The 20,174-nt window shown below is 37.8% G+C and overlaps 2 protein-coding genes across 6 annotated transcripts in view; one reads left to right on the top strand and one right to left on the bottom strand.

Annotated features, from left to right (window-relative positions):
- Nucleotides 1-1,799: 1,799 nt before the first annotated feature.
- On the bottom strand, nucleotides 1,800-16,660 carry LOC139967414 (uncharacterized). Its single transcript, XM_071971163.1, has 17 exons — nucleotides 16,496-16,660; nucleotides 14,376-14,482; nucleotides 13,705-13,837; nucleotides 12,830-12,959; nucleotides 11,971-12,137; nucleotides 11,055-11,209; nucleotides 10,225-10,354; nucleotides 9,425-9,480; nucleotides 8,883-9,013; nucleotides 8,262-8,520; nucleotides 7,743-7,816; nucleotides 6,309-6,398; nucleotides 5,483-5,521; nucleotides 5,014-5,133; nucleotides 4,613-4,754; nucleotides 3,607-3,757; nucleotides 1,800-2,993 (listed from the first exon to the last, which is right to left on the bottom strand). The coding sequence occupies exons 1-17, from the start codon at nucleotides 16,567-16,569 to the stop codon at nucleotides 2,903-2,905; spliced, it is 2,049 nt and encodes a 682-aa protein (XP_071827264.1). The 5' UTR covers nucleotides 16,570-16,660; the 3' UTR covers nucleotides 1,800-2,902.
- A 1,605-nt stretch (nucleotides 16,661-18,265) lies between these two features.
- LOC139967415 (dysferlin-like) overlaps nucleotides 18,266-20,174 on the top strand; it is a 107,579-nt gene continuing 105,670 nt past the window's right edge. For 2 of the 5 annotated variants that reach the window (XM_071971166.1, XM_071971164.1), the window contains exon 1: nucleotides 18,267-19,234. In XM_071971166.1, the coding sequence (XP_071827267.1) occupies nucleotides 19,141-19,234 (94 nt within the window). In that variant the 5' untranslated portion in view covers nucleotides 18,267-19,140. Of the gene's footprint in view, nucleotides 19,235-20,174 lie in introns of all 5 variants that reach the window. The other 3 variants (XM_071971167.1, XM_071971168.1, XM_071971165.1) reach the window with 2 other exon arrangements.

A 20,174-nucleotide genomic window follows, 5' to 3' on the forward strand; every position in this document is an offset into this window, starting at 1 on the left:
CGACTCACAAGTCCTCAGATGTGGTCATTATAACAATCACATTAAAAGATATGTATGAAAAGCAGATTAAAGATATGATGGAAACTCAAATGTGGACCAAAAAACGATGTCCCTACGGATGCCGTCCAGTGACATTTACATAATTTGTGTGTAGTAGGTCCTGTAGCTCTTTTGTGGAAAAACTTTGGAATATGCTTAAAGTTGAGAGCTCATCCATGCTTTAGATTAATGAGGGACATATCATCACGTTTTGATGAGGAGGGAGGCTGTTTTTAATTATTAACATAACATCTGGGTAAAAGGTACTGTAACTCTTTTCTTGGAGAAAGCTTGGAATATGCGGATAAGAGTCCGTCAGGGGGGGGGGGCATCGGCCCCGCCCCCTGACTGTATGGACACTCCGCCACTGAGTCAGCCACGTGCTTCACAGTGACACAAATACCGTAGCAATAGGCTTGAATCATCCTTCACCGATGGCCTCGCGGGAAGACAATGAGTGCACTGGGGATTGTTACAGTCGCATCGATCTTAATGAGCCCGTCGTTATATGTAGACTATAATTAATGCGAATTCGTACTCTTGGGAACAACTGGCTTACGGTTTAAAAAAGTTGCCCCAGGTCCTTATGGACCCCACCCCTACCTCACCCCTCTTCTTTCTCTCTCCCTCTGTGAATGAATGGATGGGAGAGAGAAATTTGTCAGTGATGTGCACTTCACACATGTGCATGTTTGCAATACCACGAGAAGAGCCCACCCTGACAATGTACTGTTTACTTGTCATAAACTTCCCCCTTCCCCTATCCGACATGCATGGCCACTCTAGAAAGAGAATTATTGCTGCATCACTGACGTGGCAAACCACGCACTTACGGAAAAGATAATTTACTAGTGTACTGAAACCCATTAACTGACGTTGTACCAACATGAGGTCTCGGTGCGCATGTGCGCTCCGCAGGTCTGTTCTGTGGTTATATATTCTCTTCGCTTGCATGGGACCCATGGAGCTATAGATAGTACGACCCTCGTCTATTTTTCTCATCCCGAGGCCTTGGAATACTTAACTATAGACATTTGAACCGATTTTAATTTGAAAATCACTTGCAATATTAATTCTACGATATGATGGTCAGATTTATACTACTTTTCTGCCAGGGATATAAATCACACCAGGAGTTCGTTGTTTCCCGTATGCATGCCTTGTAGGGTCCTATTAGGGGACGAAAATAATATAGACCAACAAGCTGGATTTGTCTAAGCATCCTTCCACACATTTACGATGGAAAAATATGTTAACATAATAAATGACTAACAGCGGAAGTTTGGGTGACTTTCCGGAATATTTTCCTGGACGTTAGCTCATAAACAGCGAAGCGACCGTTAGGGATCTAGCTGAACGTAGTACAACGTACCCTCATTGATGCAACAAAAAAAAAAAACAGGAATACCTCATGAAGAATAAGTTTCCTTATCGGAAACAGCTTGTTCAATTCATTGATTAAGATTAACTTAAGAAGGGGTTTTTTAGGGATCAAACTGTGCCGAAGTCTCTAGCAAAATGTTGTTATGCTATTTTTCTTTCATTTTCCTCCTTCTCTTAATAAGGAGAATGTGAATAGTCATTTCCGGCAGCTTTCCGTTTACACACGATCAGGGGAGTGAGTCACTTCATTACATCTTATGTTACATTAACTATTTATAGGCTTTAATTCTGATGGAAAATACGAGCCAAATGGTGTTTGGATTGTCTTGCAAATAAGAATTATATATATATAGAATACAACAAATACGAGAGCAAAGTTGTGTTTTCTTTATTTTTTATTACTTAGCGGAAATGTACATTACAAATATATCATAATTTAATTTTCTGCAACAACTGCAAACTTATATCACAAAACTTTATTACACTAATTAAAACATCACTAGACAAGAGTATTTAACACGGACAGATACACAGCTACAAGCAACAGAAAAGGATGTAGAAAGTTGTGGGCTACATGATGGGAGGAAGGAGGGGGGGGGGAGATGGGATGAAGTGGGAATGAGAGGGAAGCAGGGACAGCTTGATCAAGATTTATTAGGCCTAATATCAAATCCTAAATTTTTGTCGATATAATCCTCTTGACTAGTGCAGTGTGCAGAATGTGCAACATTGCAGTCTTAAAAGGTGTGAAGACTCGCGCAAAAAGAAACGTCTAATGCCAGTAATCTGACCTAGTTTCGAATGAGGTGTAACAGAAGTGTTAGACACCACCTTGATCCCAGAAAATACCACACAGCTTGCTACCGTCGGTAATTAGACACTAGTGTACAGTCAGTAAATACAGCTGCGGTCAATACCCACAGCACATTGCACAAATGATACAGCGATGGACATTTCAGGTCAAGCTAAAGATAACAAGGTATCACGTTTCATTACTGTCTGCATTTTGTAGTGATAAGAGAAAAACTTAACATGCAAGCAACGGAAATTTAACTTTTTCACAGGGCGGCACACGGTTTGGGGTGAGTCTTCCATGCCTTTAAGCTTGACAGTATTAAGTAGCATACTGATGTAAGGTCAACGTTCGGTAAACTTATTATCCATTCAACAAATCTAGCATTCTGATTGGTTGCAATTCTGCAGACAAACAACTGCATCATCAACATTGAGACATGTGATTGGATTACACATCGATTCTATCACCATGGCGAGCAGTATACATCATGTTTGCAACAAAAACAACGACGACAAACATTCTGGTTAAGAGCTTCCGCCAACCCTTGCCACCAAAGCAAGCAGCATCAACCTCACATTAGAGACCTCAGATCAACAACTCCATTTATTTCATTATTATGCCTAAGATTTCAAAAATTCAGATTGCACGTTTTCTTCAAAATAATTCTTCCATCTCCTGGTTTCATCATTCCGCCATCCTGCCCTCAACCTGTTGCAGTCTCAGTGATGTTTCGTACGTTGTGTTGATGGAGGTCTTGGCAAGCAATTTTTGGCACCTTCAATAGTAGCATTAGCAAATGAAAAGAAAAGAAAAAAAAATGTAAAAGAATTTACATAAATGTAGTTCATATCAGAAATAAACATGTTCCAAGGAAGGAAAATCAGCTGAAAGCTGGTAACGTTAGGGTCTATGTGTGCACACCCATGCACTCAACAAAAACATGTCACCTTTGCATTAATTGCATAATTGACTCAAGAGGGAACTTCCCTGCCAATGAAATACTGAAACCATTCTGCAATGTCTCTTTTGAACAGTACGACAAAGGAAAGGAAGGAATAAGGATGCATCGTACTTTTTTCTTTATCTTTATTATTTTTCTCGCTACTCTAAGTACGGTTGGAAGGTTGTGGTTTGAGCAACAACAAGAAATAAAGAGCATAGATTAACCTAAAAAGAGAATGTAAAACTTGCCTCATACAGGCCTTACAAAAGAGACACAAACCCAATCACTTTCATTGGTCTTTGCGATAGATATACTTGTCTGTCAACTGTTCAGTAAACGACGGAGTAACAAACACTCACTTTCAGTGAGGGGAATCTTACAGGGAGTAAAAATGTTTGCAACGTTGATCATCAAAAAGAGACGGGATAAGAAACGGTAGAATTACCTCTGAAGTTCCTTATCTTCTGCTCCAACAGCTTTGTCCAGAGCCTGCAAGGCCTTTGAGAATGTCGCAGTCTTGGTCGTCTTGTCTTGCAGCGTGGAGCTGATGGTCCGTAATATCTGTTCACTCTCTGACAGGGCTGTCAGAAGTTCATCTGAGAGGGAGGTGGAAGGAGGCGCAAAAGATTCAGAAATACAGGATGGGATGGTTAATGATGAATGGCCATCGACACATTACAATCTATACTGACAATTTAAAAAGGCTAAGCCTACCCATCAATTTCCCCGACAAAGTGCTTGAATACCGGTTTGTTTTTTATAAAGTGTTGATATTTGAGGTCCCTTCATGCATTAATACCTCCATCCGTAATTTATCACGCGCCAGCGATTTCCCCTCCTTAATATAAGGGATGAAGGACACAGATTGTAATTGATGTCAATTTGTTGTAACAGGATTCAATAGATCTTACAAAACTTTGGTGAATATGCTGTGCAGCAGGAAGAATTTTCATGGTTTTGTTTTATCAAATTCAAAGTGAAGAAATCTAATGATAAATGTCAGACCCTCCGAAAAATGGACTGACTGACCAAATGCAGCCAAGAGGTGCCTGGTCATTTACCTCGGACAAGAGGTCAGAGTGGGACGACGGTAGGAAGACAATTTCATCTCACATGCCCATTATATGGTTATTTAGAGAAGAAAAAAAAAGGCAAGGATGTAAGAGGAAATTTCTAAGGAGTACTTCTTGCACCCACCACAACCTGCCTGGGACATAAATAAAACGTTAGAAGGGCAGTTGCTTAGACTGGACTCAAATTGACCCCAAATTCACGAATGGTAAGTTTCATCACGACAGCTCTGATCCTTAACAATGTGAATAAAGTGACAGAAAACTTAAAAGTTTATTATGGAGATTTGACATCAGTGCTAATGGTGTTTGGTCTCCAGCCCTTAAACCAGAGGTTCAAAATATCCAACTCTGACACCCCAAAAAACTGCCGAGTCTTACCTTGGAATGCCTCTTCATTCTGAGGGAGGAGGACCCCAGTGGTCCCTATTTGATGTCGGGTGGTGTCAAGGGCGTGGGCCAGGGTGCTATACTGATTCTGGAACTGTTTCAAATTAGCTGCAACTGGTCCAAGGCCTACTTTCTACAAGAGAAAAATGACAAAGGAAGCAATTTGTAAGATATTAGGCTGTGTGATGCCAAGGATCACCATATAAGCATTTCTAGGAATTTAAAGATATTTTGGCAAAATCCCAGGAATTTTCCAGGATTGAAATCTGCTCCTTCAATTTTCATGGCCCTCTCTTAAGGATTTCCATGACTGGGTGAGTGCTATACTATCACCCATCCCCTAACATTTCCTCCCTTCGGATAACGTTTTCAATGTTTTCAAGGTAACATACCTGGATATCTAACTGCTGATCCAAGCTGTTTGCATGCCTCAGTCGAGCCAATTTCAACTCCAAATCTCTTTTCCTGGCTAAGAGGGATTCGTTCTCTTGGTGTAAAAGATGTAACTGTGACTGAGAATCATACCAAACAGAAGGATTGTATGAACTCTATACATTCAATGGTAACAGCTTTGACTTCACCACTAGATTATGGTACAAAATGGATGCTATTATAGGTATATCATAATTTTAACTAATCTTACAAACACCTTTAGAATGGGAAACAATTGTAAACAAATAGTAAAAGTAAAGACAGTACAATTGATTTATTAAATCATTACATATCATACTTAACGAAAATAATAAAAGATCCATTAATCCATAACTTTTGGATATCGAACATATTTTGATACTACAAACACAAATTGATGTTAACAAACCTAAAAATTCCAAATTTAAACAGAATGATCCAAATAATTACCATCGCTTCTTGTTCTTGGTCCTGCTTCTGTTTCCTCATCTGAAAATATATAGAAAAAGTAAATTTTTCTATTAGTTTTGACATAAAGGCCCTTGTTTGCACATTATAAACAAGTTTAGTGCATTTGGTCATACCTCATATTATGAAGAAGATATTGGGAGATTATATGGCATACTTAGGAATATTTTTTTTTCCCAAACAAAGTGTCAAATTTACATACAATTAATTTTTTAATAACTTTAGTGCATGATGTCTAGATAGCAATTGCCTAGTGATCCTCAGGGTCAAGGAGCTATTATGAATTCAAAGCAAGACATACACACTTTCTATTTTCAGGATGTGTTTTCCAAATTTCATAACAGGCGGGTGGGGGTGGGCTAGGGGGTGGCAGGAATATCATACTTTAGGGCCCCAGAGGGTGTTCATATAGAACTGCTGCTTTTACAACCAACTTTTGCTAGTTACACCTTTCTTCTTCTCTGGGATCAAAGTTGATGTACCTTGTTGTTATAATAATGCACACACACTTCAAAAGCTTTGCTTATGTTGTTATTTTGTTTAATGTTACAGGTTTGTTTCTCTTGAAGTGGGATAAATTTCTAATCTGAGGTCAAGGTTTCAACAAAAGTGCAATTCTATCCATTAAAGGTGATTGTTATCTGCTCCTGCGACTAAATTATTCGTACATTACAAAGTAAATACTGAATGTTAGTAAAAAGAAAATTTGAGTTCAGTTGCAATGGTTATGTTTGATTATGATGATGACGCAACGCAGCCGTTACCGGTAACCTTCATACGTAAGAACGGTTTCTTGAACAAGTCTCACCTTTGATTCTAAGAAGACCATTTGTAAATATCTTGCATACATCTTATCCAAATCGTACTGTGATATGTCCTTGGAATGCAATAGATCAACCTACAACAAAACATACAAAGAATGAGAATATTCATAAAATAATTGCAATTTTTTTTTTTCTTCAAACATGCTCTTTAGACCTTTTAATAGTTTTGTTTTACTTTTTCAGTATTCTAGGAATTGCCCAAATGTTGTGATGCCTATAGGGAACATTCAACTGTCTTTCAACACTTGCTTTTGTGTACAAAACTACAATTTGTATATTTTGGAATTATTTTGTAATTGTTTGTCCTGTCCCTTTTTTTCCTTTTTTGGTATTTCAGAGAGCCTCTGCTCTTTGGTACACCACCTCTGTTCTTTCCTTCTTTAACTTTTGTTTATCAATTTCTTTCTGAATCCATTCTTTGTTTGTAGAATATAAATTTTTTGTGAATCAGTTTTCTGTTCATAAAAGTGGAAATAAATCATCTTGAATCATGAAAATCAAATGTGACTTGACCTGATATTGTACCATAAAAAAGTATTATTTAAAAAAATTGCCTGCTTTGGATCATATTTGAAAAGAATAATACTGTAATACTGGTATACTTTAATGTTACACATGAAATGGTATATGTATTATACTGTAGAGAATAAAACAGTACCATAATGCATTGGTATCACCCCTTGGTATACATTAAGGTTACCAATGGAGGCGGGATACTACACGTGGCAGAAAATGCAAGCAGGCAACCACTTTATAACCACATCTAGGCATTATTGTGTGGATATATCTTATAGAAAGAACATTTCTATCAAACACACACTTCGTATGTATACATCCTTCACAAACAAGAACATTTGCTATGGATATGTCCTAGTGAGGGGTGAGGGCGTTGTGGTCAAGTGGTTAAGGCAGTGGACTTGTGATCTAAGGATTGCAGGTTTCGAGTCCTGGCCAGATCATTGCATTGTGTCCTTGGGCAAGGCACTTTATCTCCATTGCCTCTCTTCACCCAGGTGTATAAATGGGGACTTACGAGGTAACTTGTAAATATAGTCATGTGCGCCAATTTCTGGCTGCACCCTATGGGACTTCCCCGGGGGACACGTGGTTGTGGTGCACTGTGGTGCCCCATGAGAGATTGATTGAATTGTGCACAATTTGGTGTGTAGGTGTGACAAGTTACCAATGACCAGGGATTAAGTTGTAAAGTCGTGTGAGAGGGCCTTGGCCTTGAGCAAGACTGTAAACCTTCAGCTTTAACTTTAACTGGGTGAAACAACAGAAAGAATGCTGAATATCTGGAGAGGACAGGTAAAGTCTTTTCCCGGTCGACCGAGGTTCCTGGCCAGTGCATGTAATCAACATGGCCAAGCTTTAATAGACTGCAGTGGATATCACTTGATCGCATTGTCACACACCTTTGGTCCTTTCTTTGAAACTGAGATTCCTTCTCTTGTGTCATCGAACCTACTCTCCAAAACCGCTGCTGGATCTGTGGAAGAACAAAAAAAGAGCAAGAAATTAGTAAAATTCAGCCTGGAAGGCAATTATTTACAAAAGTTCCAAAAATCAAATGGCTTGTACTTTAACACTCAATGTGGGATGTTCGTCCACATAACAACGTATTCTGGCTCATTTTGCATTTGGTGTGTGCCATTTGGAAGACCATTCCTCAGATGGGAAACTGTAAATAGCTTCCAGATGAAAAACCAACTGTAGTTTAGCCTAACAGGGTGTAAAGCCAAGACCTACCCAATGATAGGTTACAATGCTTCCAAAGCCACCGCCTTCATCCACCCCACCTGACCATAGAGCAAGGGTTAAATAAATACATTGAAATAAACAATTTCAGATAAACGTTATTGATGTGGTGTATCTTCTCTTAGATAGATGAAAGGCTTATGGATTTTTTTGAAATTGTTTATCATTCTACTCACCTTCTCTGAGGACTGACAGGTCCGGTGCAATGGCCGATATATTGCTGACACCGGAGAGGGCCGACGTATCGATGGGTCTGTGGTCGGGGAAGAAGGACCCATTCAGTGCCGGGGTAGAGGTGAATAGCTCCTTATCCCCGGTACCTCTCTCCATAGGCGTGTAACTGAGACCACCGTGCAAGGGTAACTTCTTGGGTTTATGTCTGCTTGGTCTGACCGATGAACTCTGCAGAGGCGGTTTCTGAGACGGCTTTTTCATCTGAAATAAGTGAAGAGGAAAATATGACCATTTCAAATGCCAATGTTTGGATTGCTGCTAAAAGAAATCAGAAGTTGGTGGCCTAAGGAGTATAAAAAAAAGGGCCATTTTAGATAATAGGCACACAAACATCGCATAAGGAACATGAGTGGATTCGTTGGGAAATAGAATGTCTACAAACATGGTTCCGTGCCTTCCAGAAGATACTGGTTTCTTCTGGAAGAATGCAAAAGATTGGTTTACACTGCACTTAATTTCCACTTTGTTTACCACATTGGAAGGAACCTGGAAAGCCTGTCTGCATGTTACTCCAGTAATAAAATCCAACCAGACCTACTTCAGTGGTGGAGTACCCTTATTACCTTATCACTGGGTCTGGTCGTTTTCGAGGCCGTTCTGGTCGACGATTTACCTCTGGTGGTAGAGGGCGGTGCCGCCGTCGTCTTACTGACGCTCTGCATGTATCTCGATGGTACGATATGACCTCCACGACCTGTTGACGAGTGAATAGACTAAAACAATGAATGAAGGAAGCTCTCTTCGTCATCTGTAAATATTTACAATTCACAGCCTAAAAATTAGAAATCAAAATGACCTTTGAATTATTTAATGATTAAGGCACAATGAGGTCACAACAGCATTTCCTTTTCATTTTGGTTCATATTTTTCAATATATATTGAATATTACTGATGATGGGGTTTCTTCTTTTTGCGAATGACAAATTATTGCAAAAAGCAGTTTTATGCAATGAAAATTATGTCTGTTTAGGAACATTTTGGTATTTGTTGTCTAAACTATTAGCAAAAATATCAAATTTGATGTAAAAATCTGGTTTAAAGAGAGGACTATCAGCAAAGACAAGACCCCTTCTCTCCCCCCTCCCAAAAAAACTGAGCATAGTACCCTGTTTCTTTTTCTTCTTCTCCTTGGTTGAAGTAATGCTGTCATCTTTGTCTGGTCTAGAGTGAACGAACGGAACAGAAAGAAATATTCAACCAAAACAGTTTATTACTGCAGTCAAGGTGCTTCACGGCCAGGGAATCCTTTCTGCCAAACACACAACCGATGATAACTACAGTGGCTGTTGTAACAGTTTTTTACAGTAATCAAGGTGCCTCAAGGCCGGGGAATCCTGTCTGCGAAACGCTCAACAGATAATAACTACCGTGGATGTCGTAACTGCAGTCCAAAGCAACAGATGTGTCTTCGTCATTACTTGCAAAAGCTTTCATGGCTTGCCAACTGATAGATGGCTGAAAATACTGTGTAGTCTAAATAGATACTTCTTGCTTGGATTGGATTAGTACAGGTCCAGGAAACCAAGCCTAATCATTACTTATCAAGTGTGAATTTATTCAATTTCACTTTAGCCATCAAACACCTATATCCAAATGGAGCATGAAATGTTTATTCTGCTTAATGATATTGTTTTGATACATAACTGTTTCCTTTACTATATTCATTTGTTTTATTTTTGGTGTTATTGTAATAAATCTTCTATAGTAATAATTCAAAGGTTTGTCTGTTCTCTTTCAGTTCATATCATATCCGTTTTGCTATTTTCACTTTCTGGAAACATTTTTTTTTTTTATTATTACAATTTTCTATTACCTCTTCAATGCTGAAACTAGCACTAACATTTAAACTGACTTATTAATGCTACAACATTAGAAAGATATTAGATACATCTGGACCCAACTGACCTCACTCTGTCTGTACTTTGACCTTTTCCAGAAGAGATGAGCGCATCTTTCAAAGCCAAGCTATCTCCGAGATCGTCCGTAACATCTGATGCAACACTACCCTCCATGTCTTCAAAGGCTAATTTCTTTGCTACAAATATAAAGACAAACACTGTATCTTAAACTCTCCAAAATTACGTCATATTCTTAATTTTTCGATATCAGAAGCTGTCCGATTGGTCAGTATCTGAAAATCTTCAAGGCCCTTTGTGAAGAGAGTTTATTAGTTTAGTTAAAAACCTAGGAGTGAGGATGCCCACAGAAGCACATTTGAAACCATATCCATGTTTTCAATATGACTCTTGGTGGACCCCAGCATATGTCAAGCCTTCTCTTTTTCGCTGTCTTCGAGAATTTACGAGGCGGGTAACTGTCGCTTGCGACAATTACTACATACTGCTAAGTAACATCCCTAACTACCTCATCATCTGCAAACAGATACTGAGGCAGGTATTAAAGGCATCTTTCATCATCACTGCATTGCCATCACCATGAAGAACAAAGATGTGTCCAAGTGAAAAGAACAGAACTTAACCTTATTTCCCAATTCACAGAACAGAAATACCAAATCTACAGAAGACAATATCCTGCTCAACACCACAGCAGAGCAGTAACTCTGTATAGTTCAAGAGAATCTGGCTCCTGGCGGTGGGTATTCGAACCATAGCCTAATGATTATGGGGGCCCAAACATTGTAACAGCTACTCTATGCCTTTACCTTTAACTGTACTATTAATCATCGGAGTGGCACGATGACAATTTTCAAATTTTTCGTATCGTGAATTCCTTACCTGAAGACGTCACCGTGGATACTACATCCACCGGATCGACCTTCCTTTGCTGGTGATGATCCTCATCGGGATCGGGCGATCCATTTCTTTTGATTGACATAGAAGGCACCTGGTCGATGGCAATCTTGGCCGCAGCTTCGACCGACCCAGTATCTCTGAAGGTAAAATTCAAGACGGATATTAATCGTATTCTTATACAGTAGTCCAGAGTTAGTTTTGGGTTTTCTTTACTGTTGATCTGCCGTTAGACACTAACTGAAATCGACTGATCAATTTAACTGTTCAAACAAAACCAGAAGGCCAATAGGCTGAGTGATTCCTTGCCAAGTATATGAGAATAGTTCATTTAAATTGTGCACAATAGTTCATCTAAGTTTTACATTTGATGTCATTGTGTTTACAAGAGTTGGCCTCTTTTGACTACAAATTTCCTTTGACCTTGGTGGAGAACACTACGGATCATGCATTCATCATGGTGCATCCACATGCAGAGTATGAAGTTCATGTAAGCATCCACTCTTGGAGGTACAGAGTTAACAAGGTTTGCTGCCTTGAACCTCTGTTGACCGCAGGAATTTCATTTTAAATGTCAACACTGCGACATGCCTATACCACATGGCCGAGTGTGAAGAAAACTAATGAACTAACCAATTAATGGGATGACAAAAAATAGCTTGCTTCAACTATCAACCCAATTAATCAAAATCAGGGATAACAGACACCATTGATAATACTGTATATAAACCAGGGATAACATAGAGACCAGGGATAATATAGGCACCAGGGATAACAGACTCATGGGATAAAGCAGACACCATGGATATTACATAAACCTGGGGATAACATAGACACCAGGGATAATAATTAAATCAGGGCTAACATAGACACCAGGGATAATATAAACATGGGTACTAACCTGAGCTGACCTTCTACTGCTGATGGTGCATGGCATATGACCTTAGCCGGGGACTTGACCATACCCGTCTGCACCATGACTTCGGTGGCTGTGGGGTCCAAACGACCTCCACTCGCATCCACCATCAAGATCGACTGATCCTTACTCCTGTTCACTCTTGTTTTTGTCTAAACATATATCAAAATGACAGAAAAAAATTATGCATCATAAGTTATTTATAACACCTATAATGTTTTACAAACTTCAATCTACTTCCTGTAAGATATACGGACAATTGCATCGCTGAAACTGAAAGGATCGGGACTTCGATTGTGGTTATGAGTCTAAGAGACACTTGTCAACACACATGATAAATGCTTACACTGCACAAGACCACATTGTTGAAAATAGTTTCTTTTAAAAGTAGTATGGAACATAAGCCCTTTCATAATATCATTATGTGCTAAATGACCTTTAATCATTAAGTACTACCATAACATCCATCAGTTAAAGGAACGACAAAAAAACAGCAATTTACATAAGATATGTTTGGTAAACCAGAATTGCAATTCAATTGATGACGTTCAACAAAGTTAAGGTCGACTTGTGGGTCTCAACGGTGTCCCTGTCACATATCCGCAAAACATATGTAATATGTTCAGGCTAGTACCAGAACTACACTTCAAATGCTGACATTTAGAATTAAAATTTGCAAGTGAAGGAAACTAAAAGTATTAAATCTATGGGACACAACGGTTGACAGGCTTAGTGTCCCTGTCACATTGGGTATGTGTAAGACATTTTATATGTGAACAATTCTAAAGGCTGCTTTAATAAGTAAAATCGTATGAATCACTGAGTCATACTGTAAGTACATTACCTTGTGCCTCCTTAAACTGCCTTCGTGTTCTGCATCTGATAGATCTAATGCTTGGCTTGGAGAGGGCTTCGGGGGAGACTGAGTAGTCACCAATGAAGAGGAGGCATTACTGAGGGAACTGAGTGGTGTTCTGGTTAACAAAGGGTAAATAAACAATAATTGACAATAACTGGTGTTAATCATGTACTGAACAACGGTTTGAAAAAAAACAATACATGAGAGAGTACTTGTAGGTTCATAATACTGTAGGTTGTTACCATGGATTCCAGGTTTTTAAAGTTGGAAATATATGAGAATGCAATCGATGAGTGTCGAATGTCAGATATTTATCAGTCTTTTTTGTCAAAGAAAGAATTGCAGCGCTCTACTTTCTGATAAACTAAGTTCAAGGGTTGTATTTTTTTTTTTTAATTTCTAAGGTAAATTGTAATTAGTCCTTACTGCTTACAGTGGAATGCAAACTTGCAAACTTTGATGCAAACAATTTTTCAACCTGGTATTTATACAGCACATTAATGAACAAACAAGAGCTTACACAACTTGGCCGAATATTTCCTAGCGTAGAGATTTTGTACAAATAAATGTTACAAAAAAGTGGATCAGAAGAATCAATGTAAGTGGTCCAAAAATGTAGGAACTCAATTCAATTTAACTTGTAACAACAACAATAACAACAACAAAATCAATTCTCATAATGGTAATAATTTACTGAATCCCATTTCAGACATTTGATATGTATTGGAAAAGCACATTATTATTGATCTACTGCCTACAGGCAGAAGCAGAATAAAGCTACTGTATAGTACTGCACTGTACCTACGCCATCTAAATATGAAGCCTTTAGAAGGAAGATGGTTAAAAATAATCTTTCTTACCGCCTAGGACTGTTTTCAAAGGTTGATGTACTTTTGCCAGTGGGACTGTAACTAGCCATGACTGTTCTAGGTGGAGTCCACGGGCCATCCATTGTTGTGCCATCATAAGCAACACTTGTAATGGTTTTATCTCCTATTGTGGTAGAAACATAAATATTCATTGATACTTACATAACCAGGATACAATATTTCACTTGAATAAGGAATGATGAAATTTGGCATAAGATTTGCCAGATGAGACAGAAAAAAATATCACATGAAAGTTAGTGGGATGTCCGCAGTTTTGTTTTTCTATATTGGTTTTAAATGATTAATAAGTCATTAATTAGGAACAGCCAAATGAATTCAACCACATAGATTGCTTTAGTTAGTACATGACGGGTATCCAATACCTTTGTGTGAACATTACATGGTCTTATTTACAAGTATAACACAATATAAAATGCAGTTTAAACAAATGCTGTGTACCTTTGAGTCCAACCAAGCTCTTTATTGATCAATTTGTCCCCATTTCGAATCCAAGATCTGTGAAACAATTTACTTAATAGCTGACAGCTGATAAAGCCAATGCTCAATGCAGCTGCTGGATGGTCATTTGGACAATCAATTGCAGAGAAATATTCAGGAAAATCGAAACTGGACTTTTCACTAGCAAGTTGTCTAAAACTTACTTGAAACATTGGGAGAATGATGAGAATGGGAGGTTGGTGATGCATACATGGTCATGCTATCTGGAAGGACAGGAGAATTAACCAATCTTCCTTGGATGAGAGGCTTCCTGAAAAATAGATGTAAAATGAACATCTGTTGATCACGGTTGGTATTAATTCTTAACAAAAACTGACCATTGAATGACTGAATAAGAATAATGCATGAACATGGCTGCTTATCTAATTTGAAACAAGTTACTTCACCCTGCCAGTACCAAAGATTGGATTTGACCTTGATTAAGGTTTAACTTGATTCATTAAGAGTTTTTTGTTTGTTCCTTAACAATTACATGAATGATGTGTTTCAACATTCCTGCATAAGAATTCAGAGTTCACAATCACAAACACTAATTTACGTACTCTAGTACTCATTTGCATTAACTAGATCTATGCGAATGAGCCAAAAAGGTACCTAGGCCTGGTCATGAATGTTTAGTTATCAACTACACAATAGAGCCAGAAAAAATATATAAAGACCGTCTGGATGAAATAGATGTCGGAGACGGTCACACTAATTAGCGTCAACAGGCCGATTTCACGACAACTCACGACAACTCAAGACAACAAGTTTAAAATACCATCAAATACAATTGATGTTATCAGAGTATATCTGGAAACACGTTTAAAACTGACTGGAACCAGCGTGCATACATATTTTTCACGGGAAAAAATGTTTTTTGTCGTAAAAATCGCCAACTTTTTCCTAACGTTGAATTACACGACGTGATGCTATTACCAGTACCAAAGATTGCCAGTACCAAAGATTGGATTTGACCTTGATTAAGGTTTAACTTGATTAAGGTTTAACTTGATTCATTAAGAGTTTTTTGTTTGTTCCTTAACAATTACATGAATGATGTGTTTCAACATTCCTGCATAAGAATTCAGAGTTCACAATCACAAACACTAATTTACGTACTCTAGTACTCATTTGCATTAACTAGATCTATGCGAATGAGCCAAAAAGGTACCTAGGCCTGGTCATGAATGTGTAGTTATCAACTACACAATAGAGCCAGAAAAAATATATAAAGACCGTCTGGATGAAATAGATGTCGGAGACGGTCACACTAATTAGCGTCAACAGGCCGATTTCACGACAACTCACGACAACTCAAGACAACAAGTTTAAAATACCATCAAATACAATTGATGTTATCAGAGTATATCTGGAAACACGTTTAAAACTGACTGGAACCAGCGTGCATACATATTTTTCACGGGAAAAAATGTTTTTTGTCGTAAAAATCGCCAACTTTTTCCTAACGTTGAATTACACGACATGATGCTATTGCGCTTGCGCAATTCATCGGACCGAACCATTATAATATGGGTTGGTTTGTGCTAGGTTTGGGAACTGCAGTGTACAGTGTCGGAAGGTGGGTTGACGTAGTAATAAAGCACCAAATTATGGTGAATGAACTCCAAATCAAATTATTTAATGTTTTAAAAAATAATGATTGTTTCTTATTGTTTTTCCATTGTAATTAACATATGTGATTATCAACTTTACAGAGTCTTGCTTACCATCATTTTGCCTGGTTTTATTATTCTCTCCGTGTATTTTATTTTGTGTGTGGACACCATTCTCGAATGAAAAATTGCACTTACCTGTAGTGTAATGGTTCGGTCCAATGGCATTGCGCAAGTGCAATAGCATCACGTCGTGTAATTCAACGTTAGGAAAAAGTTGGCGATTTTTACGACAAACAATTTTTTCCCGTGAAAAATATGTATGCACGCTGGTTCCAGTCAGTTTTAAACGTGTTTCCAGATATACTATGATAACATCAATTTTATTTGATGGTATTTTAAACTTGTTGTCTTGAGTTGTCGTGAGTTGTCGTGAAATCGGCCTGTTGACGCTAATTAGTGTGACCCGTCGGAGACTTACGTTACATTCTGAGTTAGTATTAGTTACAGTACTGAGAAAAGGCCTAAGCCCTAACTTAGGCTACTTTTAATGAGGTGCACAAGTCTAACGTTAGCATGGAGCCTAAGCTTATGAATATGACGGTGGCTTCATTCAGATGTTTCGTTGAAAATGAAAATATACAACAAAATGGCGTTCTTAGATTTACCTTGTACCATGTCTTCCAGAAGACTTTACACCAGTCTCTGGTGCTGGTTTGTACAGAGCTCTTTTCGCTGACATTTGCAATAGTTGGTCAACTTCGCAAAGCTATACCTAATCAAACTTCCGCGGGATATCGGGTCAGTGTTCTTAAAGATGGCGCTAGACAACAACGGAATGCTACGAGAAAGAACTCTTTATTTCGTTCCGCAGTTTTGGGCAAACTATCATGTCGGTGCAACAGGTCCAGAGACACACCTATGACGACTCCCTCACAACTCCCTGATTGACCCGCCTAGCAATGATTTCCGACTTTTCATCGGCTCATTACTTCGAAACAATTACAATGATTTAATTGTGCTATCACAATGAATAGTCGTCTGGTTCAAAAACTAAACTAGGAGGAAGCGTGAACGCTGGAAACCATCGAATGTACCTCTGTCTTGTTATGAACAGGGGAAGTATTCGAAATGATGAGATGGTCGAGTATTAATTAAATACAACAGGTACAGAAAAGTCATGAGTCACTAATCTAACAAAGTTATTTTCTCCACTTGTTTGTGTGCCCCGTTCATTGGTTTCTTATTCGTTGTTTTGATTTTTTCTTGTAACATATGTTTGTTGTCAGCTTGCATTGAACAGTTTTAAAGTCGACAGAACGCCCTCCGATTAACTTTTCCTCCCGGGTATTACGCACCCACGCCCCCTTCAAATGTACTTATACTATTTAGGTTTAATAATATGATCATCACGCCCACAGTCTTATTTGTATAGGCACGTTACTGGTGCCAGTGACTTCTGCTTCACCTCATTAGATCATCACTTTAGTTATTTTCTGAAAGAAGTTAATACTAAAGAACGTAGTCGAGAGTGTGCCAAGGAGTGAAAAGGAACTTATAACGGAGAGAAAGTGACGTATCTGTTATACTTCCTGTCAACGTGACGGTAACTTGGCTGAAATAACTCGATATGCGGATACCATTCCTGAATTTACAACATCTTATAACTATACAGTTTTCCAACATTGATAAGCTTATTGATTTCCGAAATAATACTAACTTCCATATTGATATTCTGTAAGACCCGGGAAGTCTGTAACCCCTCCGTGGCATGATTCGAACGAAGAAGTGAAATAAGTTTAAAGAAATACAATGACACCGAAGGGACAATAAAATCTAATTTCGACTTTTGAATTAGTCGATGATTTCGTTACAACATTTCGTTGGACATGTCGACTCTTCCCATGCTGGGTCACATTCATTAATCTATAATGTGTATGACTAGAATAATGCAGGGAATACCAAGTCTATGAGCTCCTAACCAGCTCGAGGACAACAAATGATTAAATTTACATTTGACTCAAAAACGTATTCCTTACAATACATGTTATCATTGCCGGTCTGACGAAATGAATATACTTTCGGGGGTATACCATTTTACAGTCTGGAGAGGGATGGGGGTGGGGGGGGGGGTGATGTCACCATCATTCTAAAAAACAAAAACATTCAAGGTCTTTTTAGAACACGTCTTTATTATTGAATGGAAACCAGCTTGGTTCAATAATACGATATAGGCGTATATATATATATTTTAATTTAAGTATTTCGCGTAAAATCTCACCTGCAACCTTTTTGTTCAGTACTAACGCTGAGCATGTTAGCGTTAATACGATATCATTAGAACCTCCAACCAGCAGTTTTATTCAAAAGCTTTCAAATGAGATCTCCGAATGCTTGCACACGGAATATATACACGTAAGACCCGAATGAGAATTTTACCATAGTAGTGTATAGACATACTGTAGTTGTAATCTTTGCTGGTTGTCTCATGGACAATATGCAGTCCGTGTGATTGACAGTAGGCCTATACATTAAATGGGTATATCACTACCAGCCGATAAAACCCCAAAACGCCCATGGTATAACAGCATACTAAACATATAGGCTGTACTGTGACAGCATGTTAACTTAATTGGAAATATGCCAGTTGTGTTCCCTTTCAACAAATCTGCGTGTAGAAATGCTATTTCATACCGTATAGGTTTCGAGGAATTTTGTTACGGTGAAAACTAACGGAACGGAATTTACCCAATACCAAGTTTTATTGGTGGAGAACAGCGGTCGTAATATCTGTGTTTCAGTCCATCTACCCGTACACTGTATTGTCTACTGTCACAGCTTTACAGAAGTAACAATTGTACATGACAGTGCATGACGAGTAAAGGTTTTGACTTATTCAACAATTGAGGGGGGAAATAACTTCATAAAAATCACTTATGGAAGTCGAAGTTCGTTTTAATATTTACTCGAAGTGTTGACCGATTTAATTTTCTCATGCACTGGATTATCAAACGTACAATGAGGTGATTTTGTAAACATTGTTCATTACGGTCAGACGAAAGCATTTGCAGTATCCAAGACTAACCGTCTGTTTTCGGACAGTATATAAACAGGATTTAAGGAACAAAGGTTACGGCGTGTTTGGTTTTGCTATTAATTTCTCTCATATGGTGTAGACAAATTTTGTGATACCTAATTGGCAGAATGAAGTAGGCATAACACTTTGGGGAGGAAATATTACCACATGAGTGGAGCGCGATCTTTTAGGCGGTTTGGAAATATATTTAGGATCATAGACTAAACCGGAAGCAAAATGTCTTTAACAATAATAGTGGTCAGCGCCAAAAATCTTCCAAACTTGGAACTCGTAGGGAAAGTGGACCCTATCGTGACCATCAACTACCAAGGTAAGAATCGAGCAACGTTCCATAAAACTACTTTCTTGTTGATTTTGATCAACTTCTGTGTAACTTGATAGTTCGTTATAGTAGGCTAATTTATATTTGAAATAATAACATACATAATAGTTCAAGTTGGTTTTACATGTAATTAAAAATTTTTGCTAGACGGATTGTAGAGAAAGTAGTCAATTTAATTACATTAACTCGCTCGTTAACATTCAATGGATGGAACAGATTTGGGAAGGTATCATCGGTTTTGGCCTATAGATACTTACAATCTCCACTTTAAGACAGTACTTTCGTTAGTTTGGCAACTTGGTGTTGAACAAACTCACAGATAGAGTAACATAGCCAATGTAGAGTGAAGACGATGGTTTTCCATATGCCTTTGCTGAAATTGTATCCGATAGTTCATATAGTTATCATATGATATTATAGCATCGTATAAATCATAGTATCCAGATGCTACTATAGCATTATATCAGACACATTATCGATATGTTCTTTTTATATAAGTCTACTTATGCAAGGATATGGTTTTCTATAAGTCACAGTATATGCTATACTATATAGTAGACTAACCTATACATATGCCATACAATAGTATAATATCGACATGTGATCGATCGATGTGATCGACATGTCATATATTATCCACAATGTATAGTATGCTATATTCATAGTATGCATACAGTGTGAGGCTATCCAATAAATCATAGTATAAATATATATATATTTATATATATATATATACATATATATATATATATATATATATATATATAAATATATATATACATATACATATATATATATACATATATATATATATATATATATATATATATATATATATATATATATATATATATATATATATATATATATATAAACCATGTTTATCACTTGTCATTTATGATCTTGAAATCGGTTTATATATATGTGT

The sequence above is a fragment of the Apostichopus japonicus genome, chromosome 5 (genome assembly GCF_037975245.1).
Source record: "Apostichopus japonicus isolate 1M-3 chromosome 5, ASM3797524v1, whole genome shotgun sequence".
NCBI lineage: Eukaryota > Metazoa > Echinodermata > Holothuroidea > Aspidochirotida > Stichopodidae > Apostichopus > Apostichopus japonicus.

Excerpts from the sequence above, each read along its gene's own strand:
- LOC139967414 (XM_071971163.1), bottom strand. The coding sequence starts at position 16,569 with ATGTCAGCGAAAAGAGCTCTGTACAAACCAGCACCAGAGACTGGTGTA. Across the intron at positions 6,399-7,742 it reads TTTCAAAGAAAGGACCAAAG|GTTGATCTATTGCATTCCAA; the intron begins GTGTGTGACAAT and ends GTTTTGTTGTAG. Across the intron at positions 5,522-6,308 it reads TGGTCTTCTTAGAATCAAAG|ATGAGGAAACAGAAGCAGGA; the intron begins GTGAGACTTGTT and ends ATATATTTTCAG.